Source organism: Scyliorhinus canicula, chromosome 1, assembly GCF_902713615.1.
Source record: "Scyliorhinus canicula chromosome 1, sScyCan1.1, whole genome shotgun sequence".
Classification (NCBI taxonomy): Eukaryota; Metazoa; Chordata; class Chondrichthyes; order Carcharhiniformes; family Scyliorhinidae; genus Scyliorhinus; species Scyliorhinus canicula.
In genome coordinates this window covers 82,984,561-82,999,793 of record NC_052146.1, presented here as the reverse complement: position 1 = coordinate 82,999,793, position 15,233 = coordinate 82,984,561, and the positions used below count along the sequence as shown (strand labels likewise).

Here is a 15,233-nt window from a genome sequence, read left to right as displayed (position 1 = left end):
TCTGGGGCTCCTTGGTACCACACTTGGTCAACTGCAGCCTTAATTTCAAGGGCAGTCACTCTCACCTCACGTTTTAGTTCAGCTCCTTTGTCCATGTTTGGAACAAGGCTGTAATTAGGTCAGGAGCTGAGGAACACTGACAGAACCCAAAGCAATGTGTTGAAGAACCAACTAGGGATCAAGCCATTTTATATTTATTATAATATAATGAGAAATGCATAATTAATAACTTTGCTGTAAAGCAGCCTTAATAAATAGTGACCATACTATGCTAATTTTACATTAAGTTTGAAAATTATGTAGCTCATCCTGAAATTAGGGTCTTAAATTTGAATACAGGAAACTATGAACATAGAATCATAGAATTTACAGTGCAGAAGAAGGCCGATCAAGTCTGCACCGACCACTTAAGCCCACACCTCCACCCTATCCCAACCAACCTTTTTTGGACACTAAGGGCAATTTAGCATGGCCAATCCACCTAACCTGCACATCTTTGGAGGGGCAAGTTGACCATGATGGGCTGGGAAAATACACTCAGACAATGACTAGTATTTAAAGATGTATTACATGGTAATATACATTCAATTAAGACACAAAAGCCCAACAGGAAAGGAGAATCAACCATGGCTAAAAATGGTTGCATTAGATAAAAGTAGTGGGTGATAAAGTTGCCAGAAAAAGTGGTAAGCCCAAGGATTGGGAGCAATTTAGAATTCAGCAAAGGCGGTCCAAGAAACTGCTCAAGAAAGGAAAAAGAGACTAGGAATGCAAGCGAGTGAGAACTTAGGACAATTGTAGATCTATTACAGGTAGAGACAGGAACATTTTGAATGGTGAATTGGGAAATGCCAGTGAAACAAAACAATTACTTTGTGTCTGTCTACACAAAGGAAGGTACTGAAAACCTCCCAGAAATAAGAGAATGGAGGGAGGAGCTTGTGAAAATGAAGAACTTAAAGAAATTAGTATTAATAAAGAGTTAGGACGTGAAAAAATAATTGAATTGAAAGTTAATAAATCCCCTGGACCAGAAGAGCTACAGAGGTGGTTATAGCAATAGTGGATGCATCGGTGATTATCTTTCAAAATTCTATACATTCTGGAGAGATTCCTGTAGACTGAAAAGTGGCAAATCCTCTATTTAAGGGAGGAAGAGAGAAAAATGGAGACTACAGACCTGTTACTTTGGAGTGGGTAGTAGGGAAAATGCTTGTATCTATTATGTCATGTGGGAGTACCTTTAAGAAATGGGTGTTTATAAATGGTGTGTATAGAAATATCTGTAATGAGAGTACCTTTAAGAAATGGGTGTTTCTTACTGCAGTGATGTCAGAGAGTGGGTGGAGCTGGGCTGTCTGTCAGCTTTTTACTTTTGCTTTAGGCTTTTTGCTGCCGGGTGGGTTTGGTTTCATTATAGTTTTGGAGAAACTGCAATCACAGCAGGATGTGTGTGAATCTCTGCAAGCTTATGATTGCCCATTTGCTGATTTCAATGTGGTAACTGTTCCCAGTAGTGAAGTTAAACCGGAGGTGCTTCTGTTAAAGGTTTTCTTTTTAAGTCTTATGGATGTTAAAAGGAAAGCTTAAAGGATTACTTAGTGTTGTATTCTTTGGGGTTGTATTTGAATTAACGGTTGTAACGGTTTTAAAAAGGTTTAACTTGAGTTCATAGAATAAACAGTGTTTTGCTTTAAAAAATACTTTCCATTTCTACTGTACCACACCTGTAGAGTGGGCCGTGTGCTCCCCATACCACAATCTATTAAAATTGTGGGTCAGGTGAACACCATGATACACTTTGAGGTTCTTTAAACCCTGGCCCATAACAATTATAAAGGCTGAGACAATTAGGCACTTGGAAAATAGTAATATGATTGGGCAGAGCCAACACAGGAAAGGAAAATCATGTTCAACAGACCTGTTGGAGCTTTTTTGAGGACATTACCTGTAGCATCGGTAAAGGGGAACCAATGGATGGGATATATTTGGAACTTCAGAAGGCTTTTGGTAAGGTCCCACACAGGTTAGTAAATACAATTTGAGCACATGGGATACGGTTATGGATTGAGAATTAATCAATAGATAGAAAACAGAGTGGAAATAAACCTATCGCTCTCAGGCTAGCCAGCAATTACTATGGAGGTACCGCATGGACAGTGATCGGGACACAGCTGTTCACGATCTATAAATTATTTGGATGTGGGGGCGATGTTGCTAATGCCACAAAACTAGGGGAACGGATGTTGTGAATAAGATACAAGGGGCAAGGTATATTCGCATTGGAGGCAGCCCAGAAGGTTCACTCGATTGACCCCGGGTATGGAGGGATTTTCTCATGAGGAGAGGTTGAGTGGGTTAGGCCTGTACTCATTGGAGTTTAGCAAAATGATCTTATCGAGACATAAAAGATTCTCAGGGGGCTTGACAGGGTCGACGCCAAGAGGATGCTTCAACCTGTTTCTGATTTTTTTTAAAAACGGGTTAAAGGGATATGGGGAACAGATAGGGAGGAGGGATTTAAAACCAGCAAGAGATCAGCTATAATCTGATTCAATGGCGGAGTAGGCTCGAAGGGCTGAATTGGCTACTTCTGCTCCTAATTCCTGTGTTCAGAGGGCATAATCAAATAATACTGGGTCACCCATTTAAATCAGAGATGGAGGAATTTCTTCCTTCAGAGGGGAGCAAATCTGTAGAATTATTTACCATAGAGATCTGTAGAGGTTGAGTCATTAATTATGTTCAAAGCAGAGATAGAAAGGTTTTTAATCAATAAGGAATCAAGGGTTATAGGGATAAGGCAGGAAACTGCCTCATCAGATCAGCCTTGATCTCACTAAATGGCGGAGCAGACTCAATGGGCAAATGGCCTACTTTTGCTCCCACATCTTAAAGGTATTCAAGGGGACTTAGATTGGCTAAGAGAATGAGCAAGAACATGGCAGATGGAATACAAAGTGAATAAGTGTGACATTATCCATCCGGGTAGAAAATACAGAAACGCTGCATTTTTTTCAAACCTTGAGAGGTTGGTAAGTGTTGATGTCCAAATAGACCTGGGTGCTCTTGCACGTGTCACTAAAAGCTAGCATGAAGGTGCAGCAAGCAATTAGGAAGGCAAATGGTTTGTTGGTCTTCATTAAAAGGACATTTGAGTACAGGAGTAAAGATACTTTGCTGCAATTGTCCAGAGCCTTGGTGAGACAGCACCTGGAGTATTGCGTACAGTTTTTGTCTCCTTATCTTGCCATAGAGTGAGCGCAACAAATGTTTCACCAGGCCAATCCCTGGGATGGCAGGGATTTTGTCTTATGAGAAGAGATCGAGGAAGCTGGGTCTGTATTCTCTAGAGTTTCAAAGAATGAAGGGTGATCTCATTGAAACCTACAAAATTCTTACAGGGCATGACAGGATGGATGTAGATAGGATGTTTCCCCTAGTTGGTGAGTCTAGAACCAGAGTTCATAATGTCATGTCAGAATAAGAAGGCCGTGGAGAGGAATTTCTTCACTCACAGATAGGTGAATCTTTGGCATTCTTTACCCCAGATGGCTGTGGAAGCATGTTCAAAACAGAAATCGATAACTTTCTGGAAAGCAATGACATCAGGGAATATGGGGGATAGCACAGGAATGTAGCGTTGAGGTAGATGGTCAGTCATGATCTAATTGAATGGTTGAGCAGGCTTATGGGCCTACTCCTGTTCTCTGCTCCTAAACTGAGCGTCAGGGAGAAGATTATTGCTGAGTAAATGCCATCTGGCAGCACTGTCGACAACTCCTTCCATCACTTTTGCTGATCATGAATAGACTGATGGTGCTGTAATTAACCAGACTGAATTTGTCCTGCTTTTAGTGGACAACAGATACTTGGGCAATATTCCACATCACCAGGTAGATGCCAGATAAGATGAGTGGCTATGAGAGAATACATCATGATTGGGGAAGATTAACAAAGCAAATATGCACTTTTCCCAAGTAATGAATATTAGGGGCCAGAAATTTAATGTACATAAAATATTCCAGAGTAGTGTCAGAATTCAAATGTCCAAGTAGTCCGCATCCGTTATCCTTTAAAAGAATGCTTTAAAGGATTTAAAAAGCAGAAAAGAATTTAAATTTCAGGTTAGGCTCCAATCTGTCCTGAAATGTAAATTCTTTTCTGCTTTTTACATATTTCAAGCATTCTTTTAAAGGTTAACAGATGCGGACGACTTGGACATTTGAATTGGATTTGGATAAACAAAATCCAAATCCAGATCAAATGTCCAAGTAGTCCACATCTGTTAACCTATAAAAGAACGCTTTAAAATATGTAAAAAGCAGAAAATAATTTAAATTTCAGATTAGATTGGAGCAGTGTATAACTTTAAAGTTTTTTTAACTGACCATGTCTGCATATTTCTTGCAAAGTGCAGCAAGCTTCTCTTCTGGGGTGCTCAAAGTATTCAGTGTCTGCATCAACAACGTAATTTCCTTTCCTGAAAAAAGATAATCACAGACGAGAAATGTAGCATATTTCTCACAATGCAGGAACATACTTTCAAACGTCTTCTTCTTCCCTCCCTCATTGCAGTCCCCATAATATATCTGTTAATCAATAATCTTTTTGAAGGCTACGTTAATGCTAATCAAAATACATAGCAGGAACAGCACAAGCTGTATGGACCTGCACCCTATTCACATTTTAACCTTTTGACGGCGACATAAAATGCCTGCATACCAGATAAATACACACTACATTTTCTTTAGGAATTAAAACATTTACCAATCAAGAGCAATTATTCAATATACCTGCACAAAATGCTAAACAGCACACGGTCATATTCATAGAATCATAGAATTTACAGTGCAGAAGGAGGCCATTCAGCCCAAAGAGTCTGCACCAGCCCTTGGAAAGAGCACTATACTTAAGCCCATATCTCCACCTAGCCCCATAACCCCATCTAACCCTTTCGACACTAAGGGGCAATTTAGCATGGCCAATCCAACTAACATGCACATCTTTGGACTGTGGGAGGAAACCAGAGCACCCGGAGGAAACCCACGCAGACACGGGGAGAAAGTGCAAACTCAACAGTCACCTGAGGCCGGAATTGAACCCGGGTCCCTGGAGCTGCAAGTCAGCAGTGCTAACCACTGTGCCATCATGCCGCACATTAACTCCCTTTGATTCTGAAACGCCGCGAGCTTCACAGCTGAAGGCTGCTGCTAATGAGGAATTGGCCTTGCCAGTAGTGAGAGCACTTCACAGCTGCAGGTTGTGTTTGCTGCTGCTTGTAGATGCAAACGCCTGGAGGCTGCTGTTTCCTTCTTTTTCTGTAGCCTGAAAGAATAGGGAATGGTGACATTTCCTTTATTGATTTTTTAAATATAAATTTAGAATAACCAATTATTTATTTTCCAATTAAGGGGCAATTTAGATTGGCCAATTCACCTAATCTGCACATCTTTGGGTTGCTGGGGCGAAACCCAGACAGACACGGGGAGAATGTGCAAACTCCACATGGACAGTGACCCAGGGCCAGGATTCGAACCCGGCTCCTAAGCGCCGTAGGCAGCAGTGCTAATCACTATGCCACTTACTGCCCGTTTCCTTGTTGATTAATGATTAGTGCGATATGTGGAATGTTATCTGGTTGATTTGCAAATTTCTGTTAATATTGGCTCTTTTTCCAATAAAATATGGCCTCTAGTGGGTATACATACCATGTCTCAGACAATTAAAATAATAATCTTTATTAGTGTCACAAGTAGGCTTACATTAACACTGCAATTAAGCCACTGTGAAAAGCCCCTAGTCACCACACTCCAGCACCTGTTCGAGTAGACAAGAGGGAGAATTCAGAATTACCTAACAGCACGTCTTTTTGGACTTGTGGGAGGGAACCCACGCAGACACAGGGAGAACGTGCAGACTCCACACAGACAGTGGCCCAAGCCAGGAATCGAACCTGGGTCTCTGGTGCTGTAAAGCAACAGAGCTAACCACTGTGCCACCCTGATTATTATTGCATCGCATATCAATCAAACTTTGAATCCTGACCTCTAGACAAGTCAGCACCGTAGAGGCAGCCAACAATCAAGCACTCAAGAGCCCAACACCCATTCCCCGATTCTCCCACCCCTCCCACACGACCCTATTCCCACCCCTCCCACACGACCCTATTCCCACCCCTCCCACACGACCCCATTCCCACTTCTCCCACACGCCCCCATTCCCACTCCTCCCACACGCCCCCATTCCCACTCCTCCCACACGCCCCCATTCCCACTCCTCCCACACGCCCCCATTCCCACTCCTCCCACACGCCCCCATTCCCACTCCTCCCACACGCCCCCATTCCCACTCCACCCACACGCCCCCATTCCCACTCCACCCACACGCCCCCATTCCCACTCCACCCACACGCCCCCATTCCCACTCCACCCACACGCCCCCATTCCCACTCCACCCACACGCCCCCATTCCCACTCCACCCACACGCCCCCATTCCCACTCCTCCCACACGCCCCCATTCCCACTCCACCCACACGGCCCCATTCCCATTCCACCCACACGCCCCCATTCCCACTCCACCCACACGCCCCCATTCACACTCCACCCACACGCCCCCATTCCCACTCCACCCACACGCCCCCATTCCCACTCCACCCACACGCCCCCATTCCCACTCCACCCACACGCCCCCATTCCCACTCCACCCACACGCCCCCATTCCCACTCCACCCACACGCCCCCATTCCCACTCCACCCACACGCCCCCATTCCCACTCCACCCACACGCCCCCATTCCCACTCCACCCACACGCCCCCATTCCCACTCCACCCACACGCAACCATTCCCACTCCACCCACACGCCCCCATTCCCACTCCACCCACACGCCCCCATTCCCACTCCACCCACACGCCCCCATTCCCACTCCTCCCACACGCCCCCATTCCCACTCCACCCACACGCCCCCATTCCCACTCCACCCACACGCCCCCATTCCCACTCCACCCACACGCCCCCATTCCCACTCCACCCACACGCCCCCATTCCCACTCCACCCACACGCCCCCATTCCCACTCCACCCACACGCCCCCATTCCCACTCCACCCACACGCCCCCATTCCCACTCCACCCACACGCCCCCATTCCCACTCCACCCACACGCCCCCATTCCCACTCCACCCACACGCCCCCATTCCCACTCCACCCACACGCCCCCATTCCCACTCCACCCACACGCCCCCATTCCCACTCCACCCACACGCCCCCATTCCCACTCCACCCACACGCCCCCATTCCCACTCCACCCACACGCCCCCATTCCCACTCCACCCACACGCCCCCATTCCCACTCCACCCACACGCCCCCATTCCCACTCCACCCACACGCCCCCATTCCCACTCCACCCACACGCCCCCATTCCCACTCCACCCACACCCCCCATTCACACTCCACCCACACGCCCCCATTCCCACTCCACCCACACGCCCCCATTCCCACTCCACCCACACGCCCCCATTCCCACTCCACCCACACGCCCCCATTCCCACTCCACCCACACGCCCCCATTCCCACTCCACCCACACGCCCCCATTCCCACTCCACCCACACGCCCCCATTCCCACTCCACCCACACGCCCCCATTCCCACTCCACCCACACGCCCCCATTCCCACTCCACCCACACGCCCCCATTCCCACTCCACCCACACGCCCCCATTCCCACCTCTCCCACACGCCCCCATTCCCTCCTTCCGCTCGCCTCATCTCCTGAACCTCTCCCAGCCACCATTCCCCAACTCTGGAGACCATTGTCGTCTCTTTGCTTCCTCCTTTCTGGCGGTGCCCACGGGACCCTGGGGAATTCCATGGGACGACAGCTGGAGTGAGCTCGTCCTCTACGTCATCTGGCTCTGCCAGTCCCGGCAGCTCCCCATCGTCTGCATCATGGTGTCAATGCTCTCAGAGATGCTCCTCAATGACTGGGCCATGCTCTGCAGTGCCCCGGCAATGTCCACCTGCACCTGGGACATGTCCCTGAGCGACTGGAACATGACTGCGGTCACCACCCTAGCAGTGTTGGCCTCGGTGCCACGCACTGTCGACATCATCTCCCACGCCCGTAGCCTTTGGGCCTTCTCCAATTGGCTATGAACTAGTTGGAATGTCGCTGACATCCCCTCCTGAACATCACCTCTGTGTCCTATCATCTGCATCAGCTCTGGGAGATCCTTGTCCAGAGGCCCCTGACTGCTGACTCCCTTGGATGTTCCTGCCTCCACCTGACGTGCATCAGCAACTGTGTGATGCTCACCAGATGGTGCCCCAGAAGCCTGTCCACGAATGTCTCCCACCAAGGAGTGCGTCTCTGCACTGGAGGAAGTTGGGGATGATAGCTGTGATGCCTCGGTGCTCTCTTGGGTAAGAGGTGTGGGGTGTGTGTGTGTGTGTGTGTGTGGGGGGGGATTCTGGATGGCCCGGCCCCACCAGATACCCTACGAGACAATGGACATATGGTCAGTGAGAGCAAAGGATAATTTTGTCTAGCATGAACAACTCACTTGAGACATAGAACAGTACAGTACAGCACAGAACAGGCCCTTCAGCCCTCGATGTTGTGCCGAGCATTGTCCGAAACCAAGATCAAGCTATCCCACTCCCTGTCATTCTGATGTGCTCCATGTACCTATCTAATAACCGCTTGAAAGTTCATAAAGTGTCCGACTCCACTATCACAGCAAGCAGTCCATTCCACACCCTAACCACCTCGGAGTAAAGAACCTACCTCAGACATCCCTCCTATATCTCCCACCCTGAACCTTATAGTTATGCCCCCTTGTAACAGCTACATCCACCTGAGGAAATAGTCTCTGAACGTCCACTCTATCTATCCCCCTCATCATCTTATAAACCTCTATGAAGTCGCCTCTCATCCTCCTCCGCACCAAAGAGAAAACCCCTAGCTCCCTCAACCAGTCCTCATAAGACCTATCCTCCAAACCAGGCAGCATCCTGGTAAATCTCCTTTGCAATGCTTCCACATCCTTCCTACAGTGAGGTGACCAGAACTGCACACAATATTCCAAATGTGGTCTCACCAGGGTCATGTCCAGTTGCAGCATAACCCCACGGCTCTTAAACTCAAGCCTCCTGTTAATAAACGCTAACACATAATAGGCCTTCTTCACGGCTCTATCCACTTGAGTGGCAACCTTCAGAGATCTGTGGACATGAATCCCAAGTTCTCTCAGTTCCTCCACATTCCTCAGAACCCTACCTTTGACCCTGTAATCCTCATTCAAATTTTTCCTACCAAAACGAATCACCTCGCACTTATCAGGGTTAAACTCCATCTGCCATTTTTCGGCCCAGCTCTGCATCCTATCAATGCCTCTTTGCAGCCTACAACAACCCTCCACCTCATCCACTACTCCACCAATCTTGGTGTCATCAGCAAATTTACTGACCCACCCTTCAGCCCCCTCCTCCAAGTCATTGATAAAAATCACAAATAGCAGAGGACCCAGCATTGATCCCAGTGGTACATCGCTGGTAACTGGTCTCCAGTCTGAAAATTTTCCATCCACCACCACTCTCTGTCTTCAATGTGATAGCCAGTTACTTATCCAATTGGCCAAATTTCCCTCTACCTCACACCTCCTTACTTTCTTCATGAGCCGACCATGGGGAACCTTATCAAACGCCTTACTAAAATCCATGTATACGACATCAACTGCTCTACATTCATCTACACACCTAGTAACCTCCTCAAAGAATTCAATCAAATTTGAGAGGCAAGACTTACCCTTCACGAATCCGTGTTGACTATCCCGGATTAAGCTGCATCTTTCCAAATGGTCACAAATCCCTCTCTATCCCTAATCTTCACAACCTTTTCCATTAAATTACCGAAGAAAGACTAACCGGCCTATAATTACCAGGGTCATTCCCATTCCCTTTCTTGAACAGAGGAACAACATTCGCCACTCTCCAGTCCTCTGGCACTATCCCCGTGGACAGTGAGGACCCAAAGATCAAAGCCAAAGGCTCTGCAATCTCATCCCTTGCCTCCCAAAGAATCCTAGGATATATCTCATCTGGCCCAGGGGACTTGTCAACCCTACGTTTTTTCAAAATTGCTAATACATCCTTCCTCAGAACATCTACCTCCTCCAGCCTACCCGCCTGTATCACACTCTCTTCCTCAAAAACATGGCCCCTTTTCTTGGTGAACACTGAAGAAAAGTATTCGTTCAACGCCTCTCCTATCTCTTCTGACTCCATGCACAAGTTCCCACTACTGTCCTTGACCAGCCCTAACCTCACCCTGGTCATTCTTTTATTTCTCAAATAAGAGTAAAAAGCCTTGGGGTTTTCTTTGATCCAACCCACCAAGGACTTCTCATGCCCACTCCTAGCTCTCCTAAGCCCTTTTGTTAAGCTCATTCCTTGCTACCTTGTAACCCTTAAGCGACCCAACTGAACCTTGTTTTCTCATCCTTACATGCGCTTCCTTTTTCTTCTTGACAAGACATTCAACCTCTTTTGTGAACCATGGTTCTCTCAAATGGCCATTTCCTCCCTGCCTGACAGAAACATACCTATCAAGGACACACAGTATTTGTTCCTTGAACAAGCTCCACCTTTCATTTGTGTCTTTCCCTGATAGTTTCTGTTCCCATCTTATGCTCCCTAATTCTTGCCTAATCGCATTATAATTACCCCTCCCCCAATTATAAACCTTGCCCTGCTGTATGGCCCTATCCCTCTCCATTGCAATAGTGATAGACACCGAATTGTGGTCACTATCTCCAAAGTGCTCTCCCACAAACAAATCTAACACTTGGCCCGGTTCATTACCCAGTACCAAATCCAATGTGTAGCCCCACCACTTGTCGGCCTATCCACATATTGTGTCAGGAAACCCTTCTGCACACATTGTACAAAAACTGCCGCACCCGAACTGTTCGACCTATAGAGGTTCCAATCAATATTTGGAAAGTTAAAGTCACCCATGACAGCTATCCTGAGACCTCCACACCTATCCATAGTCTGTTTTGCAATTTCTTCCTCCACATCTCTATTACTATTTGGGGGCCTATAGAAAACTCCTAACAACGTGACCGCTCCTTTCCTATTTCTAATTTCAGCCCATATTACCTCAGTAGGTAGAATCCCCTCAAACTGCCTTTCTGCAGCGGTTAAACTATCCTTTTTTTTAATAAATTTAGATTAACCAATTATTTTTTCCAATTAAGGGGGAAATTTAGTGTGGCCAATCCACCTACTCTGCACATTTTTGGATTGTGGGGGCGAAACCGATGCAAACACGGGGAGAATGTGCAAACTCCACACGGACAGTGACCCAGAGCCGGGATCGAACCTGGGATCTCAGCGCCGTGAGGCAGCTGTGCTAACCACCAGGCCACCGTGCTGCCCTCGGTTAAACTATCCTTAATTAACAATGCAACTCCTCCACCTATTTTACCACTTTCCCTACTCTTACTGAAACATCTATGCCCCGGAACTTCCAACAACTATTCCTGTCCCTATTCTAACCATGTCTCCGTAATGCCCACAACATCGTAGTCCCAAGTACCAATCCACGCTCCAAGTTCACCTACCTTATTCTGGATGCTCCTTGCATTGAAGTAGGCACATTTCAACCCACCTTCCTGTCTACCGGTACATGCCTGTGACCTTGATATCCTCCTCTGTACCTCACTACTCAAAACACCGGCTTCTGGACGACAGTTTGTTTTCCCATCCTCCTGACAAATTAGTTTGTACAGGTCTGTACAGGTCCCATCCTGTCTGTACAGGTCCCATCTTCCCCATAATGTGCTCCAATTATCCACGTAACTGAAACCCTCCCTCCTACACCATCCCTGCAGCCACATGTTTATCTGCACTCTCTACCTGTTCCTCAACTCGCTAGACGTGGCACCGGCAACAAACCAGAGATGACAACATGATTTGTCCTGGCTTTCAGCTTCCACCCTAGCTCCCTAAATTCCTGTTTTAAATCCCCGTCCCTTCTCTTACCTATGTCGTCGGTACTGATATGTACCACGACTTGTGACTGTTCCCCCTCCCCCTTAAGGATTCTGAAAACATGGTCTGAGACATCACGGACCCTGGCACCCTGGAGGCAACATACCATCCGTGAGTCTCTTTTATTGCCACAGAACCGTCTATCTGTCCCTCTAACTATCGAGTCCCCAATAACTATTGCTCTCCTGCTCTCCTTCCTTCCCTTCTGAGCCACAGGGACGGACTCAGTGCAGGAGATCTATTCACCGTGGCTTACCCCTGGTAGGTCGTCCCCCTCAACAGTATGCAAAGGGTATACTTGTTACTGAGGGGAACGACCACAGAGGATCCCTGCACTGACTGCTTCCTCCCAGCCCCTCTCACCGTCACCCATCTATCTTGATTCTTCAGAGTAACTACATCCCTGAAGCTACTATCTATGATGACCTCTGCCTCCCGAATGACCCGAAGTTCATCTAACTCCAGCTCCAGTTCCCAAACGCGGTTTCTGAGGAGCTGGAGATGGGTGCACTTCCCACAGGTGAAATCAGCAGGGACACTGCAGCGTCCCTCACCTCAAACATTCTGCAGGAGGAACATTGCACTGCCTTCCCTGCTATCCCCTCTAGATAACTTGCGGATAAAAACAAGAAAAAGAAAGAGCTTACCTGATATTCATTCAACCCCTTAGGTTAGAGGCGGAGGCAGGGTGGGGGACACTACAACTGTAGTGTCTCGGGTTTAGGAACCGCCCAACTTAAATACAGGTAAAAGTAAAACATTTATCCAGCAACCGCTGCGTCCTGCACAATAACAGCAATCAGCTGTTATGGGCCCACGCAAACAATTTAAATCTTTACTACTTATCCAGCAGTCACTCTGTCCTCACTCCGACCGGATTCAGCTGGAAACCCCCAACAGTAAGTTTTTTAAAAATTTACTCCCCTTAGCAAGCACTCACTCAGCAACCACTGCGCCCCGCACAATAACAGCAATCAGCTGTTATAGGTTCGCACAAACAATTTCAATCAGGTTACCTGGGTGAAGGAGTAGTGGATCCTCAGCTCTGCGGCGCAGGCCAATCTTGTTATTGGTGACTGCTCTCCCCTCTGAGAACCCCGCAATCTCCAGGGCCCATTCCTCATAGGGGGAGAGGATTTGGATCTCTAGTATTCTAACCTAGGCTTGGCCCTTTCCCACTTATTATGGGCTATCTTTGCCTTCGGGGACAAAGTGAGTTTGATGGGTCAGGGACGTTATAGCAGATGGCACGTGTGGGCACTGCACTTGGACATTAAGGGGTTATGCAGGTGGGTGTCAGGTGGTGCTGAGGAACAGGCACAAAGATCGGATGTAGGGATGGTGCGGTGTATCAGCAGTGATTTGTGATCTTGGGAATTTGAGGGGTGGCAGGCGGAACTGATGCCAGGAGAGAGGTGGACTTCCCCTTGCGGCTCAATGGAGGCTATTGGTCTTCTTCCGACATTGGTCGCTGGTCCTTCTGGTCATGCTGCCCGCTCCGACAGCCACTGCGACCGTCTTCCAGGTGGTGTTGGTGGCCTGTTGCTGGCCCTCTGACCTCCTCGGGGGAACAGGATATCTCATCTCTCATCGATGGCGTTGAAAAGCCTGGCCAGGTCGGCATCGCCAAAGCAAGGAGCAGGTCTGTGCGCTGCCATACATGTATGTGTTGACTGGGAGAGAATGGTGAGGGAGCATTTAAAAGCAGCTCCCCCTTTTTAGCAGCGCGACGCTGAGGCACAAGTCCAGTGAATCAGACGGCGAGACAGCCAGTAATGGCGAGAGGCAGGTGAGGGCTCATTTCAAGCACAAAGTGCCGTTAAATATGGGCCACGATCTCGACAATGTGGCCGTTGAGAAATACCCCGTCAATCACGCCTTTGGTACTTTTTAAATGTCCCACCAATCAACCCCATGCCTTTGGTGGTACTGTTTTGTACTTATTTGATTTGTGCCTTATAGTAGTTGGTTCCATTAAACCAACAAAACCCATTCCCTTTGATATCTCCTTTTCCATAATCAAACCCAGAAAACAAAAGAAAAAGTAGCAAGAGGCAGCCCTTCAGTCCTTTGAGCCTGCTCTACCATTCAACATTACTGCTCATCTTTGACTTCGAGTCAGTCTACTTGCACCATGTTCAAAAAGTCTATCAATTTCAGCCTTGAACATACTCAACAAACTAAGAGAAAGTTTTATAATTGTAACGCTCAGCTGTTATTGTGCAGTGTTAGCTGTAACTTGCTTGTGATTTGGTTCCAACTGCTACCTGCTCAGTATCATTTTAATAGATGAAATTTAAAAATGCATGTTGCCAATCACAGAAAAGTCGCAGCACAGAAAGAGGTCATTCGGAACATCATGTCCCTGCCAGCCAAAAGAAAGGGGGAAAAAAAACTAGCGCTCATTTTAATTCCACTTTCCGGCACCAGGTCTGCAGTCCTGCAGATTACTGCACTTCAGATACAGATCCAATTACCTTTCAAATTGATCGTTCTGTCTCAACTACCAATTCAAATAGTAAATTCCAGATGCCCACCACCCTCTGGGTGAAAGGTTTTATAATCATGTCCTCTCTAACACTTCTCACAATCACCCTTTGGTGACTGACCCCCTCTCAGCGAGGGGAAACCAGTTTTTCCAATCCACCTTCTCTGGACCCCTCAATTTTGTACACCTTAATTAGTTCACTCTTGGCCTCCTCTGTTCTAAGATAAACAACCCTAGCCGAGCCAATCATGCCTCATAATTTTCAAGCCCTGTCAAGATTTGTGGAGATCTCCTCTGCACTCTCTTCAGAACAATTATGTCCTTCATATAATTTGGTGACCAGAACTGTACACAAAGTTCTAACTGTGGCCTAACCAGCTTTTTATACAGTTCCAGCATTACATCCTGCTTTTTAAATCCGTATCCCACCCAATAAAGGAAAGCATTCCATATTCTTTCTTTACCATCTTATTCACCTGCCCAGCCACTTTGAGGAACCTGTGGACACGGATCTACCCCCCTCAATGCGTGTCCATTTACTGTGTATTCCCTACATTTGTTTACCCTCCCCACATGCATTTTATAAATTCATAGAACACAGAACAGTACAAAAGAGTACAGGCCCTTCGGCCCATGATGTTGTACCGACCACTTATCCTAATCTAAGATCAACCTAACCTACACCCATTCA

At 47.3% G+C, this 15,233-nt stretch overlaps 1 protein-coding gene across 6 annotated transcripts in view; it reads right to left on the bottom strand.

Moving 5' to 3' along the window:
• The window catches only part of LOC119964605 (alpha-taxilin-like), an 86,979-nt gene that overhangs the window by 43,840 nt on the left and 27,906 nt on the right, over positions 1 to 15,233 (bottom strand). For 5 of the 6 annotated variants that reach the window (XM_038794315.1, XM_038794308.1, XM_038794336.1 and 2 more), the window contains one exon: positions 4,392 to 4,483. In XM_038794315.1, the coding sequence (XP_038650243.1) occupies positions 4,392 to 4,483 (92 nt within the window). Of the gene's footprint in view, positions 1 to 4,391; positions 4,486 to 15,233 lie in introns of all 6 variants that reach the window. The other variant, XM_038794354.1, reaches the window with a different exon arrangement.